We start from the raw sequence: 13,448 nt of genomic DNA, 5'->3' as shown, positions 1-13,448 counted from the left end.
ATAGCCAAACTCTGACACGATAGCAGATGATGTCAGAGCTGGCGTGCATGTGCATGAATGTGTATATATAGCCAAACGCATCGGTATATTAGCCTATTCATCAGTGAAAGAGAGAGGTCTCCTTTGTATGAGCATGCATCATAGAGGCACGGGTAAGCTTTTCAGAGCACAGAGCGAAGTTTAATCAGGTCGGAGTAACAGCTGGGAATAGATAAACAGAGATAAAACCTCGAGAGTCAGAACAAAAACCATGTGTCATTTCTTCTGGTATTAAGAGGGAAACATTAGGCTATTAGCTCTGGAAAGGTTTATCCAAAGGAGACAAAGTTCACTGGGAGAAACTTGGGTTGAATAGCTGATACGTAAAGCAGCTCTTTGGAGCTGAGGGAGTGAGGTTTTGTACTTGGCACTTAAGACTGATAAAGGTAGTCTAACACTCAAGTAGGGTTTTTGGTGTGATAAGGATTGTATTATCCAGAGAGCTTGGCAGCTTCAGCTCTAAGGTGGTGAATCAAACAGACAAAGACTACTGCATTCTCCAAAAGACAGCTTTATTATCACAGGGAGTTGTAGTGAATTCAGTGGCAGTTCGAGCCAACGTATGACTCAGACTGAGGGGAATCTAGCTTAGCTGTCACTGAAGAGCCATTGTAAAGGAGAAATAAAGAGCGGTATTGACTCCCCTCATCTGCTCTTTCCTCAGGGAAACCACCTATTGGTTTGGTTTAGTGGGGGGATGGATGATGTGACTGATGTAGCACTTTTTAGGGTTATGGCTTCTCTATGAAACTATTTAGGCCCATAGGTAATTTAGCAAGCTACCAAAAACACTTATCGCTATATTATTTCACCATTTAGGAAGAGCATTTAGGAAGTAGTATTTCTGATTTAAGAATGATAATAATATGACTTTAATGTTTAAAATAGAGGCAAAAAGCATTTTGAAGATTATGTTATTTAATTCCAATTACCTATGCTCTGCAGCTATGTATAAAATTAGAAAATCTTATCTTTATTCTTTCTGGAAAATTACACTGATATCAAAATATTAGAAAAATACAGCACTAAAATTAAGCTACATGTCCACCTTTTTCGATGCTGGAGGCCCTGCATTATAAAAGTTTTTGTTTCCTCATGAGGAAGACAGCCCAGTAGGCCCTAATGACATTAAGCTCAATTTCTGTTAGAATATGAATGCCAAAGTCTGCACATGCCACCCACTGCATGTAATCCAGCTGGCTAAATCTCAGCTGCCACCCCCTGCATACATGATAGATGCTATGTCACATTAACAATATACTATAACACAGCCAAAAATTAGACAAATTTATCAGAATAGAAGGTGGATTTATCTGTTTTTTTAAAGTCAGCCTAATACTGTAATATTTAATATTATATTAATTATATTAATATAATATATATATTGTTTTTGTTTTATTTATTTTTGTCATCTATTGAAGATGAAAAGTCTAATAAACTCAAAACCAGTCGTCAGTAAATGCCAACCACAAAGGGGGTCTTTCAAGCTGAGGACAAACTTGTTTTGTTTTTTTTTTTGTTTTTTTCTAAACTAACCCAGCCATTAGAATATATAACGCAGCTGACAGAGATCTCTCATGCGTAGGAAGGGAGAATGAAAAAAAAGAGAAAGAAAAAAAAAAAAAAGAAAAACAGTACATTTACTCCTCTGGGTCTTCCTGCTCATTCAGAGTCATATTACATGAAACTGCTAAACAACATGGGCACATTCAGTTCATTAAATCTACTGAGCTCCAGGTCTCACTGGACTTTATTTAAGTTAAAGAACAATATATTCCTACTGGGTGATATGAAAGAAAAACAGTGCTCCCACTTTGAGGGTAAAATTTAGCGCAAGTAACCAGGAAAATTAAGAGGTATGTCTCATCTGAGACATATTTATCAGTTTAAAGAGTTCAATTTTGTTTATTTGAATCTCCTTTAGCTGCAGCTCATCAGTACTGCTTTTCCTGCTGGGGTCCAGCTTCATAGCCATTCACAAAAGTTACACCAATAATGCGAAATACAAACAGCTCACAATACATCAGTTTAGATTAATCTATGTTAGTCCACCAAACCCAACAATAACACAATCAACACTTGCAATTTAAAGATGTCATGAGCCAAATATCAATATGACAGTAATAATGATGATAACACAAATTCCATAACATATTTGTACATCTTTAAGTTTATTTAATCTTGTTTTTACTTTTTTAACTCCAGTATTTCCTCCTGGGGATCCTCCACACCAGTAGCTCTACCTGCAGGGTTGTTGCCATGGTGACTGCCCTTGTCTAGGTGGCTGAGGGTCCTGCACTGCAGCCCTGTGGCTGTGGTATGGACCCCAGCCTGCCCTGACCTGGACGGATCCTGTGGTCACACCCTCTGTGGTCATGGGTGGGCTGACTTCCGGTGTGACTGGATCCCCAAGATGCCGTGTCCTCACAGCTGCTTCAAGCCAGATGTTTTCATGTTATTATTATTTTTATACTTACTTTAATTTCAGAGACAGTAACTGTGGGAGTTTATGTTTGTACAGAATGGGGAATGGACGGGTGGGGGGAGTGTACATGTGCCTTGTTTGTGTATGTGTGTGTGTGTGTGTGTGTGTGTGTGTGTGTGTGTGTGTGTGTGTGTGTGTGTGTGTGTGTCTGTGTGTGCATGCGTGCGTGTGTGTGTGTGTGTGAGTGTGTGAACTATTATGAGGTGAGTTTTTATTTATCAGATCCATGCATTAATCTCCAGTAGGCTGGATTACTGTAATCGTCTTTTAACAGAACTTCCTAAAAAGAGCATTAAACATCTGCAGCTCATCCAGAACGCTCCTGCTAAGAGTTTTAACCAGGAGTAAGAGATCTAAAGACATCCCACCAGTTTAAAATCTTTACACTGGCTTCCAGTCAATCACAGAATAGATTAAAAAACTGTTCTAATTGTTTACAAATCCCAGAATGGTTTAGGCCCAGAATACATCTGTGATATGTTCAGAGAATATAAACCTAGCAGAGCTCTTAGATCCAAAGACTCTGGTCAACTAGTCCAGACCAGAGTCCAGACTAAACATGGAGAAGCAGCATTTAGCTGTTATGCTGCAAACAAGTGGAACAAACTGCCAGTGGAGATTAAACTTTCACCAAATGTAGACATTTTTAAATCCAGGTTAAAAACATTTCTTTTCTCATGTGCCTATGCATGAAATCTGCATGGAAACTTTTTAACTTATCTTGCTTTTAATCATTTTAATGTAATTTATTATTTTATTGAGATTCTTGCTGTGTTGCTGCCTTTTACTATTTCTAAATATCTGTAATGCTTTGTTTTAGGGAAGCACATTGAATTGTCCTGTACATGAAATGTGCTATACAAATAAACTGCCTTGCCCTATTTTCTGTTATATTCATAGGTGTGTGAAGCTCAGGGACACCTCGACATGGCTGGGATTGAACCAGCAACCCTTGGGCTACAGGATGACCACTCTACCCACTGAGCCATGCCACCCCTATATTGATAATTTGTTTTTATTATGTAAAGCACTTTGTGTTGCTTTGTGCATGAAAAGAGCTCTATAAATAAAATTTGATTTGATTTGATTTATTTGGTAACAATATCTTTAAGCATTTATTTGCTGATTTTCACAATGCCAATATCATCATATAGTACTTTATATAAGGATTTATGTCATAATAATTTAATACTTGTACCTGTAAATACTTTTTTAATGACAATTTAAACTGAATTTTACTGCTTGCTTTGTATATATTTGGGTAGTAAACGCCATAAAAGAGATTGTTTTATAGCATTAGTTTTTACAATTCGTGACGTGAGATTACCAACAGCAGAATGTTTAGTAGAGTAAGTGTGTTTACTAGAGATTCAAATTATAAGGACTTGGACATTAATATTCCTTGATCATGGTTTCCACTAATGATAGCTGCTCTCCATTACACATCCAACTTCAAATATCTGCAATCTCCAGTATTTCTACACACAAAGTTCAAACTTTTACAACACAAACTGAAAAAAGTGGAGTTCTTTCAGTTCAGTTCAGCCATAAAATTCTCCAGTTTCACAATTTGACATTTTGGGGTCACAAAGCTTCATTAAAAAAATTTGCCCATGCTACAATTTGAAGAGACAAGCATGTGCTTACTGTTGTTTTCTCTTTCTCGATCAAAGACTATCAAGAAAGATGCCAGAGCTCAAGTACTTGCTGTAATCAGTATTAACTAACACCAACAATCCAGAATATAATAACGTCAGATTTCCGTTCTAGAAACGTTAGCTTCCTGGTCATGAATTTTCTGAACTTTAAAGCGGCATGATTTAACGTTGGTAGATTTTCTCGTGAAGGGTAGCTTGGTGGTAATGCTTTAACAAAGAAAAACTTACTTGTTTAATTTAAATTATTCATTTCAATTATTATTTCATGATAATGGTATAAATGATTCTGTTATCTTGAAAAAGCTATCCGTTATCTCAAGATGAGTTTCTTAGGTTGTCATCTTAAAATAGAAATGTTCAAAAGAACCTTCAGGTTTGTCCCCTCTAACCCTCCGTACAAAACAACTTCAGCCTTGGAATGCTCACTTCAGGTCCCTCCACAACATTCCTACAGGACCAAAGTCAGGACTTTGACTTGGAAATTCAGAAACGTTCTGAATTGTGTTGTGGGTTGTTGTCTCTTTAGGTTCAGTTCAGTGACAGATGAGGATTCACTTTTATAATTCAGAATAAACTTTTCAGTCAGGGTTGGAAAGCAGTCCTAGTTCAGGGGTAGCAAGAGAGGCCCAAACTATAATACAACCACCACCCTGTTATACTATTTTTTCTTTATTCTGCTTTTGTGTATGTTTGTTTGTTTTTGTTGTTGTTGTTGTTGTTTTGCTCAAATGCACCATTTCCCTTTCTTCAGACACAAAATGTATCTTTCACACCAATAAGTTCAGTTTTGGTTTCATCCTATCCTACACATTGAAGAAATGTAAAAACACATTCAAACCATCATCATCCAAAGACCTCAAAAGCTTTTAATAGACTCCCTGTCTGCTTATATTTCGACATGTCTTTAAGTCTAGTGTTGCTTTTGTTGTTTTAAGCATGAATTAAATGTAATAATTTTTTGATAAACATACAATCCATTTGTAATCTATGTCTGTTTACTTTTTGGGCCTGGTGTACTGTCTTCCTCCCAGTTATTTCTAAACTGATCTAAACTGACTGGCTTAAGAACAATCAGAAAACTTGGTACTTTAATGTAGTAGCCATCTCAGTCATTAAAAAAAAAGCTGAGCAACCATTCACATACTCACAGTTTGGACTTTATATCCTAGAGTTTCAACACAAGCTTCAGCAGCATCAGCTTGTGCCACATTTCTGTCTGTTTTATCTGGAGCATTTTATTTTCCTCCCCAGAGTCCATCCTGACTTATCAAATGCAGAGAGAGAGCGTGAACCCACAGATGGGGCCTGAGCAATGCCGGAAATATGATGTTTGCCACTCACATGGGACGCACACATACACAGACATTAAAGCACGAAGCAGTGATTTAAGCTACATAAAAACATGTTATGAAAACCAAATATTTAAGAAAAGAAATGACAAAGAGACTTAATGTGCAGACACACATGCACCAAAGTGACGCCTTACAGAGAGAGCAGCCTGAAGGAGGCACTGCATCCAAACAGAAGGTCAGCAGGAGAAGGGCAGATGATGATGCACATCAGACAGCAACATCCAGGAGACCCCGAGGTGCTCCCCCGAGTGATGCACACTCACACACAAAATAATGATGAAGCCTAAGCTAGTTTGACAAGTTGGTAGGCCCCCAGAAAAAAAAGAAAAAAAAAAGAAAGCTCAAGATACGAAAAAAAAAGGTTAAGGAGAATACTAAGCCTGTGTATTTCATCCAAGATGTGCCATATTTCTTGGTCATGCAAAACGTTTTAAAACCTTTTTAAATGTGGTAAAAGTAAGTCACAGTGTTTGATTCAGTTTATTACTTTTTATTGAGTTCGTTTAAAAAAATCTACATTTCATCCCGCAGTAAAATGTTGCCTGTCTGGCTACTTTCTGAAACTTGTACCTGTATTTGTGGTCTTCTTCATGCTCTGGGTTTGCTGCTGGCTGCTTCAAAGAGTCGTCGTATCTTAAGAAACCTGACACTGCCCGTCTCACGCGCTCCCGTCAAACCAAAGCTGTCACAGCTTCTCCGCACTTCTTCTGGTACAGCTGTAGCTCTCAGTCCGGTGACTGGAGGCAGCAGCAGCTGGAGATGTGCCTTTAAATCAGCTGAGCTCGATGATGTGCACTTTCGTGGGAAGCTGACAATTTCGAAAGCACAGAGAAAAGAAAAGTGTATGAGCACATTGTGGGGGGCGGGAACGCTCCGCTGACGCGCTTTTACGCACGGATCCCAACTGGAGACAGTCGTATTTATCTCTATCTCTATTTATAAAAACAGTTCGTTTCTTCATTCACAAACTACAAACACTGAAATAACAGATAACGATGTAGCAAAGCTAAAACATGCCTGTTCTATTACAGCTTTACTTCAAAATCTATCTATCTATCTATCTATCTATCTATCTATCTATCTATCTATCTATCTATCTATCTATCTATCTATCTATCTATCTATCTATCTATCTATCTATCTATCTATCTATCTGTCTGTCTGTCTGTAGTTAGCCCTGAAGAGATGACATACAAAGTTGCCCCTTCCAGCCCAAAAAAAGTAAGGCAGTCAAAAATAACACGTTAACTAAGTTATGTAATAAACTGCATCAATATTTTTAACACAATTAATTGGCCATCATCTGTCTATTCCTGTGGCTTTGTGACCTAAATCAGACCCACTCGTGCAAGGAGTTTCTTCTTCCATCTCTGAATCTGCTCAGTCTCTTTTTTCCAAACATCTGCTTTACCTTGTCCGTCTCTAAACAGTTCAAATTACGTTAAGCTGTCCATTAGAGAGGACATGGAGAATTGAATTACTTGAATAACAGAATTCTTCCTTTTTGTGATCCAGACTGAGGCAGAAGGGAAAGGACAGAAAGGACAGAGACATCAGTGAGTCAGTGAGGATTTAACAGGAAGTCTAACCCTCAAAAACATAGAATTCTATTATTCAAATAATGTTGATGATAACAGTTAAAGAACAAACAGGTCTCAGAGCTAATATGACAATAACAGAACTCAACGTCATGCTAAGATTTTAACTAAATAGAGCTAGCAAGTTTTTTTTTTTTTCTTTTTTCTTTTTTTTTTTTTTTTGGTAAGTGCCACCTTTATCAATAACAACTGAGTTTTATGTTAACTAGCAGGAGATAGTGACATAACACTTACCCTCATCTTTGCAAGAAGAGTGAAAGGTGAGAATGAAAACCCAGAACGGTCATAAACGGACCAGATTTTGCTGCTGGGATTTCCAGTTGGAAACCTTTTGCGCTGCATTCCAGACTTCGCTGAACACAGCTCAAATGATCATGAACATTGAAACATTAAACAAATTACGAAATAATAAATGTATGGTCCTAAAATAGACCTAACGACGCCTTTGATGTAAATGGGATGCCAGCTCCAGTCCTCGAGAGCCGCAATCCTAAAGGTTTTTGATGTCTTCCTGATCCAACACACCTGATTAAAATTAAATGGTTCTTCTCAACAGCTTGTTCTCAAGTGCTGCCCAAACATTTTGACCCAACAATCAAATTCTGATGTTCTGCAGCAGGAAACATCTAAAACCTGCAGGACAGCGGCCCTCAAAAACTGACTTGGGACACCCCTGATGTAAACAACCTGTTTTAAGTCTTATTTTCTGATACAGTTTATGAAAATTTTGTGTCATTTAATGGATGTTTTTCTGTCCAAATCTAAGTGGGCATTTAAGATAAAAAAAATAAAAAAATAAAAAATAAATTTAAAAAAATGATGACACTACACATTGCAAAAATATAAGCTTTTTACTTTGCCCTGGTTATCGCAGACCCAAGGTGTGGCCAGGCCCATCCATTCACAAGTCAGGCCCTCCCATCCAGCCTTTTGATTTTAATTTATGTGCTTTTAAATATCATATTCATTGGATTTAACAGTTATTTTTACAGTGGTAATGAATCATCATAACTAGAATCATTTGCCATATTTGTTATTGAATCACTGAACTGGAATTAGTTCTCTTATAAATTCAAATTTCACTTTAAAAATTACTAAATATGGAAAATCGTCTCTAAGCAAGAGACATAATGGCAACTAAAACAGGACAGACATAGATTTATTTATTTATACAGAAGGAGCTAATGACTGAAATAGGACCAGGTAAGCCTATAAAGCAGGAAGTTACTTAACTGAATACACAAGTTAGCAAACATTTCAAATCAAAATAAAAAGCAAGACTGACCAAAACCTTTACTAAACCAGAATAGCAAATCCACAGTCCTCACGTACAAATCATAAAACACAAAAACCACCACCAGAAATCAAGAAAACCCAAGAAAAAAACAAGGAGAAATATTTGGTCAGGTAAACTTTTTTTATTATTATTATTATTATTTAATCTGATGAGATTTTTTTATCTGATCGAGACCTCACACATGAGGAGAAAAACATCAGGCATGTAACAGTTTTGATCATACTGTGTGTGGTGTGTTCAGATAATCTGATCACAGAACAACATATTGATTCTGTCCTGCAACCGATCTACAATCTAGTTTTCGATTCAGACATCTTGCATGACCAAACGTGATCTAACAAAAACGAAGAAGAAGAAACATAACAACCAGAAAACACAACACCCAGCATGGAAGAGGATATGTAGGAGGAGGGAATGATGGTGGTCTTGGGACTATTGTTAACAGAAAAAGCCAGAACTGAGAAAAATTGTTCCCCAGTCAGCTGGCTCTCTGATTGGCTACATTCTGTTCCACATCATCGTCCACACAGTCACAGTGTTGGTTAAGTTACTTGGATATAGTAATTATTCACTGATTACTGATTACTTCATCAAGAAAGTAATCCAGTTACTTTATTGATTACTTATTTTCAAAAGCAATTAGTTACTTTAATAATTACGTTACTTAGTTACTTTTTTAAAACATGATGCACAACCTGAAAACGCTATAAAGCAGTAGACCTTTCAGCCTAATTCTGTTCTTTCTGGATATTCCATCATATAATATAAAGTCAAATGAAACAGTCTTTTTCTAAACTTGTTTTATTATTTTCAATCTTTTAACTGCATGTGCATTGCATCACACACAAAAAAATTGCTACAGTCCCTGACTAAATGCATTCCACTATATTTTATTAAAATAAAACAAATCTTTCTTCTGTTGAGTTATTTTTCTGCATATTCCAGCATATAAATAAAATAGTTTATACTCCATTTCAATAATGGAAATAAAATACAGCAATAAAATAATCAAACTAAAAGTCTCTCATGTATTCCAAATTATTAAAATTTACATTTTTTTATCAGTTGTTAAAGTGCAGAGTGGAGTAATAACGAGTTTAACAAAACAGAAAATACTGTTGATGCCACATTTAGACTGTTAGTCCAGTCTCATTTATTGGTTACCCTGACAAGTCCTTATGTTTTTTTGTTTTCTTTCGGAGTTAAACAGTGGTTATATATCATCAGCAGAAGCTTCTCAAACCTCCTATCAAACAGTTTGTTCCTTTTTGGGGAAAGCACCAAGCAGCCTAAACTGAACAGCAGTTCCACTGGTGCACTGGACAGAGTTGGAGTGTTCTATTTCATGTACATCTTTTTGACTTTTGGGAACTGATTCAGAATCTCAAGCTCATACCCTGACCGTAAATAGTCAGTTACTTTTTTTTCTGCCAAGTAGCTTTCTGTGTGCTGGTTCTCAAAATCAAAAAAGTCCATTTCAGCTATGCTGGCCGGCAGCTGGGGCACATTAGTATTGTCAGTTGCAGGAGCAGCTTTCTGACACTCTTTTGTCAGAAGCTCCTTTACATGCTCTCTCCTACATTCAAATCTCAGCCATCGGCGTTTGAACTTGGGACAAGCCACCGCTGCAAGGAGTCCTTCTTGGCTCTCCAGTACAGTATCAAAATGAGTCTTGATGGCCTGTAAAATACAATATGATATAAATAATAATATATTTATTTAACTACACAATTGTTTATTTTGTGGGCTTTACTGACATAAAACATCTCATGTGTTGTCAATGCTGTATGAGATTTAATTTTGGTTGAGGCTATTTTCACATCTTTATTTTAATCATTTGTTGATGTTATGATAAATATTCATTATTAATGATTATCAATGTCCCTGATATTGAACAGGGGAAGAATAATAATGTTTTATTATATTTTATTATTTTAATAATTGTACACACTGCTTAAAACACAGTCTAACATATGCCCACCATGAATGGTAAAATAAATTCAACAAATCCACCCAAATCAATCAAATAATAATCTTACCTTTACAATTACATCCGGAAGGTTGGCTGTCATAGAGAGGTCATCTTTCAGGACAAGTGTCTTTGACATCAGGCTTGTGAGTGTTGATAGTAAAGCCCATAGGTGTACTCCTCCCCTTGCAAGATGTCCAGTGCTACTGTCAGGGGCTTCATCACAGTGTAGTACTCTTTCAAGAATTGGTACTCCCTTTTATTAAGGCACTTGATTCCCAGTTTTACACTCAGGGGATTCAGTTCATTCAGGGGAATTGTGAAGATTCCGGAAATAGCCTCATACAGGGAATTCCATCTTGTGGATGTGGGTACCATTAGCTTCCTGCAGCTGACCTCTTCCACCTGTTCAAAAGCTAATGTTGATCAACTTGCTTTAGTCCAAAGAGAAATGCATTTTGCAATGCTACTCCTATATACAGCATTGGTGTTTGCACAGGAATTTAGATGTTTGTCGACATCGCTGGTTGAAATGAGGTTAATTGTGTGCGATGCACATCTGTAGTGTGGGGGGAGGTTAAACTGTCCATTGCCAGATGTGGTTGAAAGAGTTTCTATGACATCTGTAAAAGTTGGTTCGTCCTCATCTTCTTCTTTATTTTCAGACTCCAAATCACAGGGCTGACATACGCTGAATGCTTTAGCAAAATTTGATGCATTATCCATTACAGTGGCAACAACTTTACCGTGTAGTCCATATGATGAAGGGATTTCTTCAATCTCTGCTCCAATTACACCATAGGTATGCCTGCTTCTAATTCTTTTACATGCTAGGGCAGCCTTGTTGCGTTGTAAAGTGGAATTAATCCAGTGAACTGTTATACCCATAAAACCTTTATTATTTACCCTTCAGATGTCAGCAGTGGTGGAAAACAAAGTCTACTTCTCTGAGTGTAACCTTCAAATTAGCCTCCATTATGTCATATTCACTCTCAAGGTATCCTGCAAATGACTTTCTCAGCGATAGCTTGACACCGCTTTTGGTTGGTATTTTTTCTACAATGTGCCGGAATGATTCAGAGTCTACAGTGGAAATGGGCAACATGTCCTCAACAATATAGCCAGCGACAAGCTTCTTCAGTTCAGCAGCACTAAGTCCTGGCCCTCTTAAGTCTATTTTTACCTGTTTAGCAGGAGATGGGCCGTCTGAGGTTTGCCCGGTAGAATTGGATGTGGTAGCTGCAGCGGTCCCGGGTGAATCCGGGGGTTTCTCAATGAGTTTCACATTCCTGTGCAGGCTTGCTAGGTGCTTGCTCAGATCTGAGGTCGAATTTTTCGCCGTAGATAAAAGTTTTCTTCCTACACAGAGTGTACAGCAGACACTAATATTTTTTTCACTTTTTACCGAATCAAACTCAAAGTAATTTTGGTACTTCCAAGTATTAAATGCTGCATAGTCCCACTCTCTCCCGCACTCCATGTTATCTCTTGTTGATCCACGGACGTGTCCGTTGTTACACTGACGGCGCATAGCTCATACATTGTCATGAGACATTCTCACAAACAGTCAAGGTTTAATAATGCAGTAACGCAGCCTGCTTGTGGAAAAGTAACAGTAATTTAATTACCGTTGTTCCAATTGTAATCACCTACTTTACTCGTTACTCAAGAAAAGTAATTGGATTCCAGTAACACGTTACTTCTAAAGCGTTACTACCCATCAGTGGTCACAATTCAGGAGTCGTCAGCTTTCCACACATACATGATTATATTTTGTTGTAAATATGGAACATGTTTAATATTTCCGATTGTCAGCCACGACCCATTTCAGAGACGATTATCGGGACAAATTCACTCTTAGCACATCTCAGACATCTTATAGGAAAATCTTATAAGACTCAAGATAATCGGACATTTGCCATCCTTGGTCTAGAAGGGGCAAAATCGGGACAAAAACAGCCCAATAATCATTATGTGTGTACCAGGCCTAAGAGAGAAAAACTTCAGCAAACAGGACTGGAAACACATATCTAACAAGAACTAAACGAAAGACAGAACCAAAACCAAAAGATTATGAAAGGTGGACTGGATAATTTGATGAAAGTGATACTGAGTGATGAACTGGACTTGCTAGATAAGTGGGGAGCTGTGGTGGATGTGTCTAGGGCTGTGTTATACCTGGGCTCTGAAACCATAGCTCTCCAGAAACCAAGTGACTCTGGGTCCCGCCAAGTTTCAGCCACTTCAACAGAAACGGATGAGCCAGCCCCACCAACAGAGCAAGCTGCGCTAGCCGAGACTCATGGGCCCCTCACACCACCAATCACATCCCATCCACCATCTCTTGAGACCAGGCAGGCAATTGAGAAACTTTTTGAGGGAATCTGCCTAGGGCTGGATGAGGAGGAGCAACACAAGCCGAAGGAGCTGTTGGAAGCATTCACTGATGTCTTTGCTGCCAAAGAGGAGGACTGTATGCATAAAAACTTGGTTTTCCATGATATAGACACTGTGGAAGCCCATCCACCTTCAACCCCAACATCTGCCCCTAACCAAACGACTGGCAGCCCAGCAGAAAATTGAGGAGATGTACAAAACAGGTATCATCAAGCTGTCCAACAGCCCCTATGCTGCACCCTCAGTCGTGGTCCAAAAGAAAGCTGGGACATAGCACTTTTGTATGGATTATATGCGCCTCAATGAAGTCACACGCAAAGACTCCTAGCCCCTTCCACGAGTTGATGATGCACTGGACTACATCGCTGGCTCTTTCTGGTTTAGCTACCTTGACTTGCGCAGTGGTTACTGGCAGGTTGAACTGTCTCCAGAGGCCCACCCAAAGACAGAATTCTCCATCATGGAGGGGCTGTGGCAATTCAAAGTCATGCCATTCGGGCTTTGTAACGCCCCTGTTACTTATGAGCACCTGATGCAGAGGGTCCTGGCCAACATTCCTCGCAACTGATGTGTCTACCTGGATGACCTGCTGGCCCATGCTGCAGACTTTCAGGGAGCACTGCAGAACTCAAGGGATGTCTTCCAAACTATCT

The 13,448-nt window shown here is 38.3% G+C and overlaps 1 protein-coding gene across 1 annotated transcript in view; it reads right to left on the bottom strand.

The window, feature by feature from the left end:
• The window catches only part of LOC121638714 (septin-9-like), an 82,114-nt gene extending 75,842 nt beyond the window's left edge, over nt 1-6,272 (bottom strand). The window contains exon 1 of the mRNA XM_041983657.1: nt 6,105-6,272. Within this exon, the coding sequence (XP_041839591.1) occupies nt 6,105-6,126 (22 nt within the window). The 5' untranslated portion in view covers nt 6,127-6,272. The remainder of the gene's footprint in view (nt 1-6,104) is intronic.
• Nucleotides 6,273-13,448: the final 7,176 nt, after the last annotated feature.

The sequence above is a fragment of the Melanotaenia boesemani genome, chromosome 4 (genome assembly GCF_017639745.1).
Source record: "Melanotaenia boesemani isolate fMelBoe1 chromosome 4, fMelBoe1.pri, whole genome shotgun sequence".
Taxonomy (NCBI): domain Eukaryota; kingdom Metazoa; phylum Chordata; class Actinopteri; order Atheriniformes; family Melanotaeniidae; genus Melanotaenia; species Melanotaenia boesemani.
This window is presented reverse-complemented; position numbering and strand designations above follow the sequence as displayed.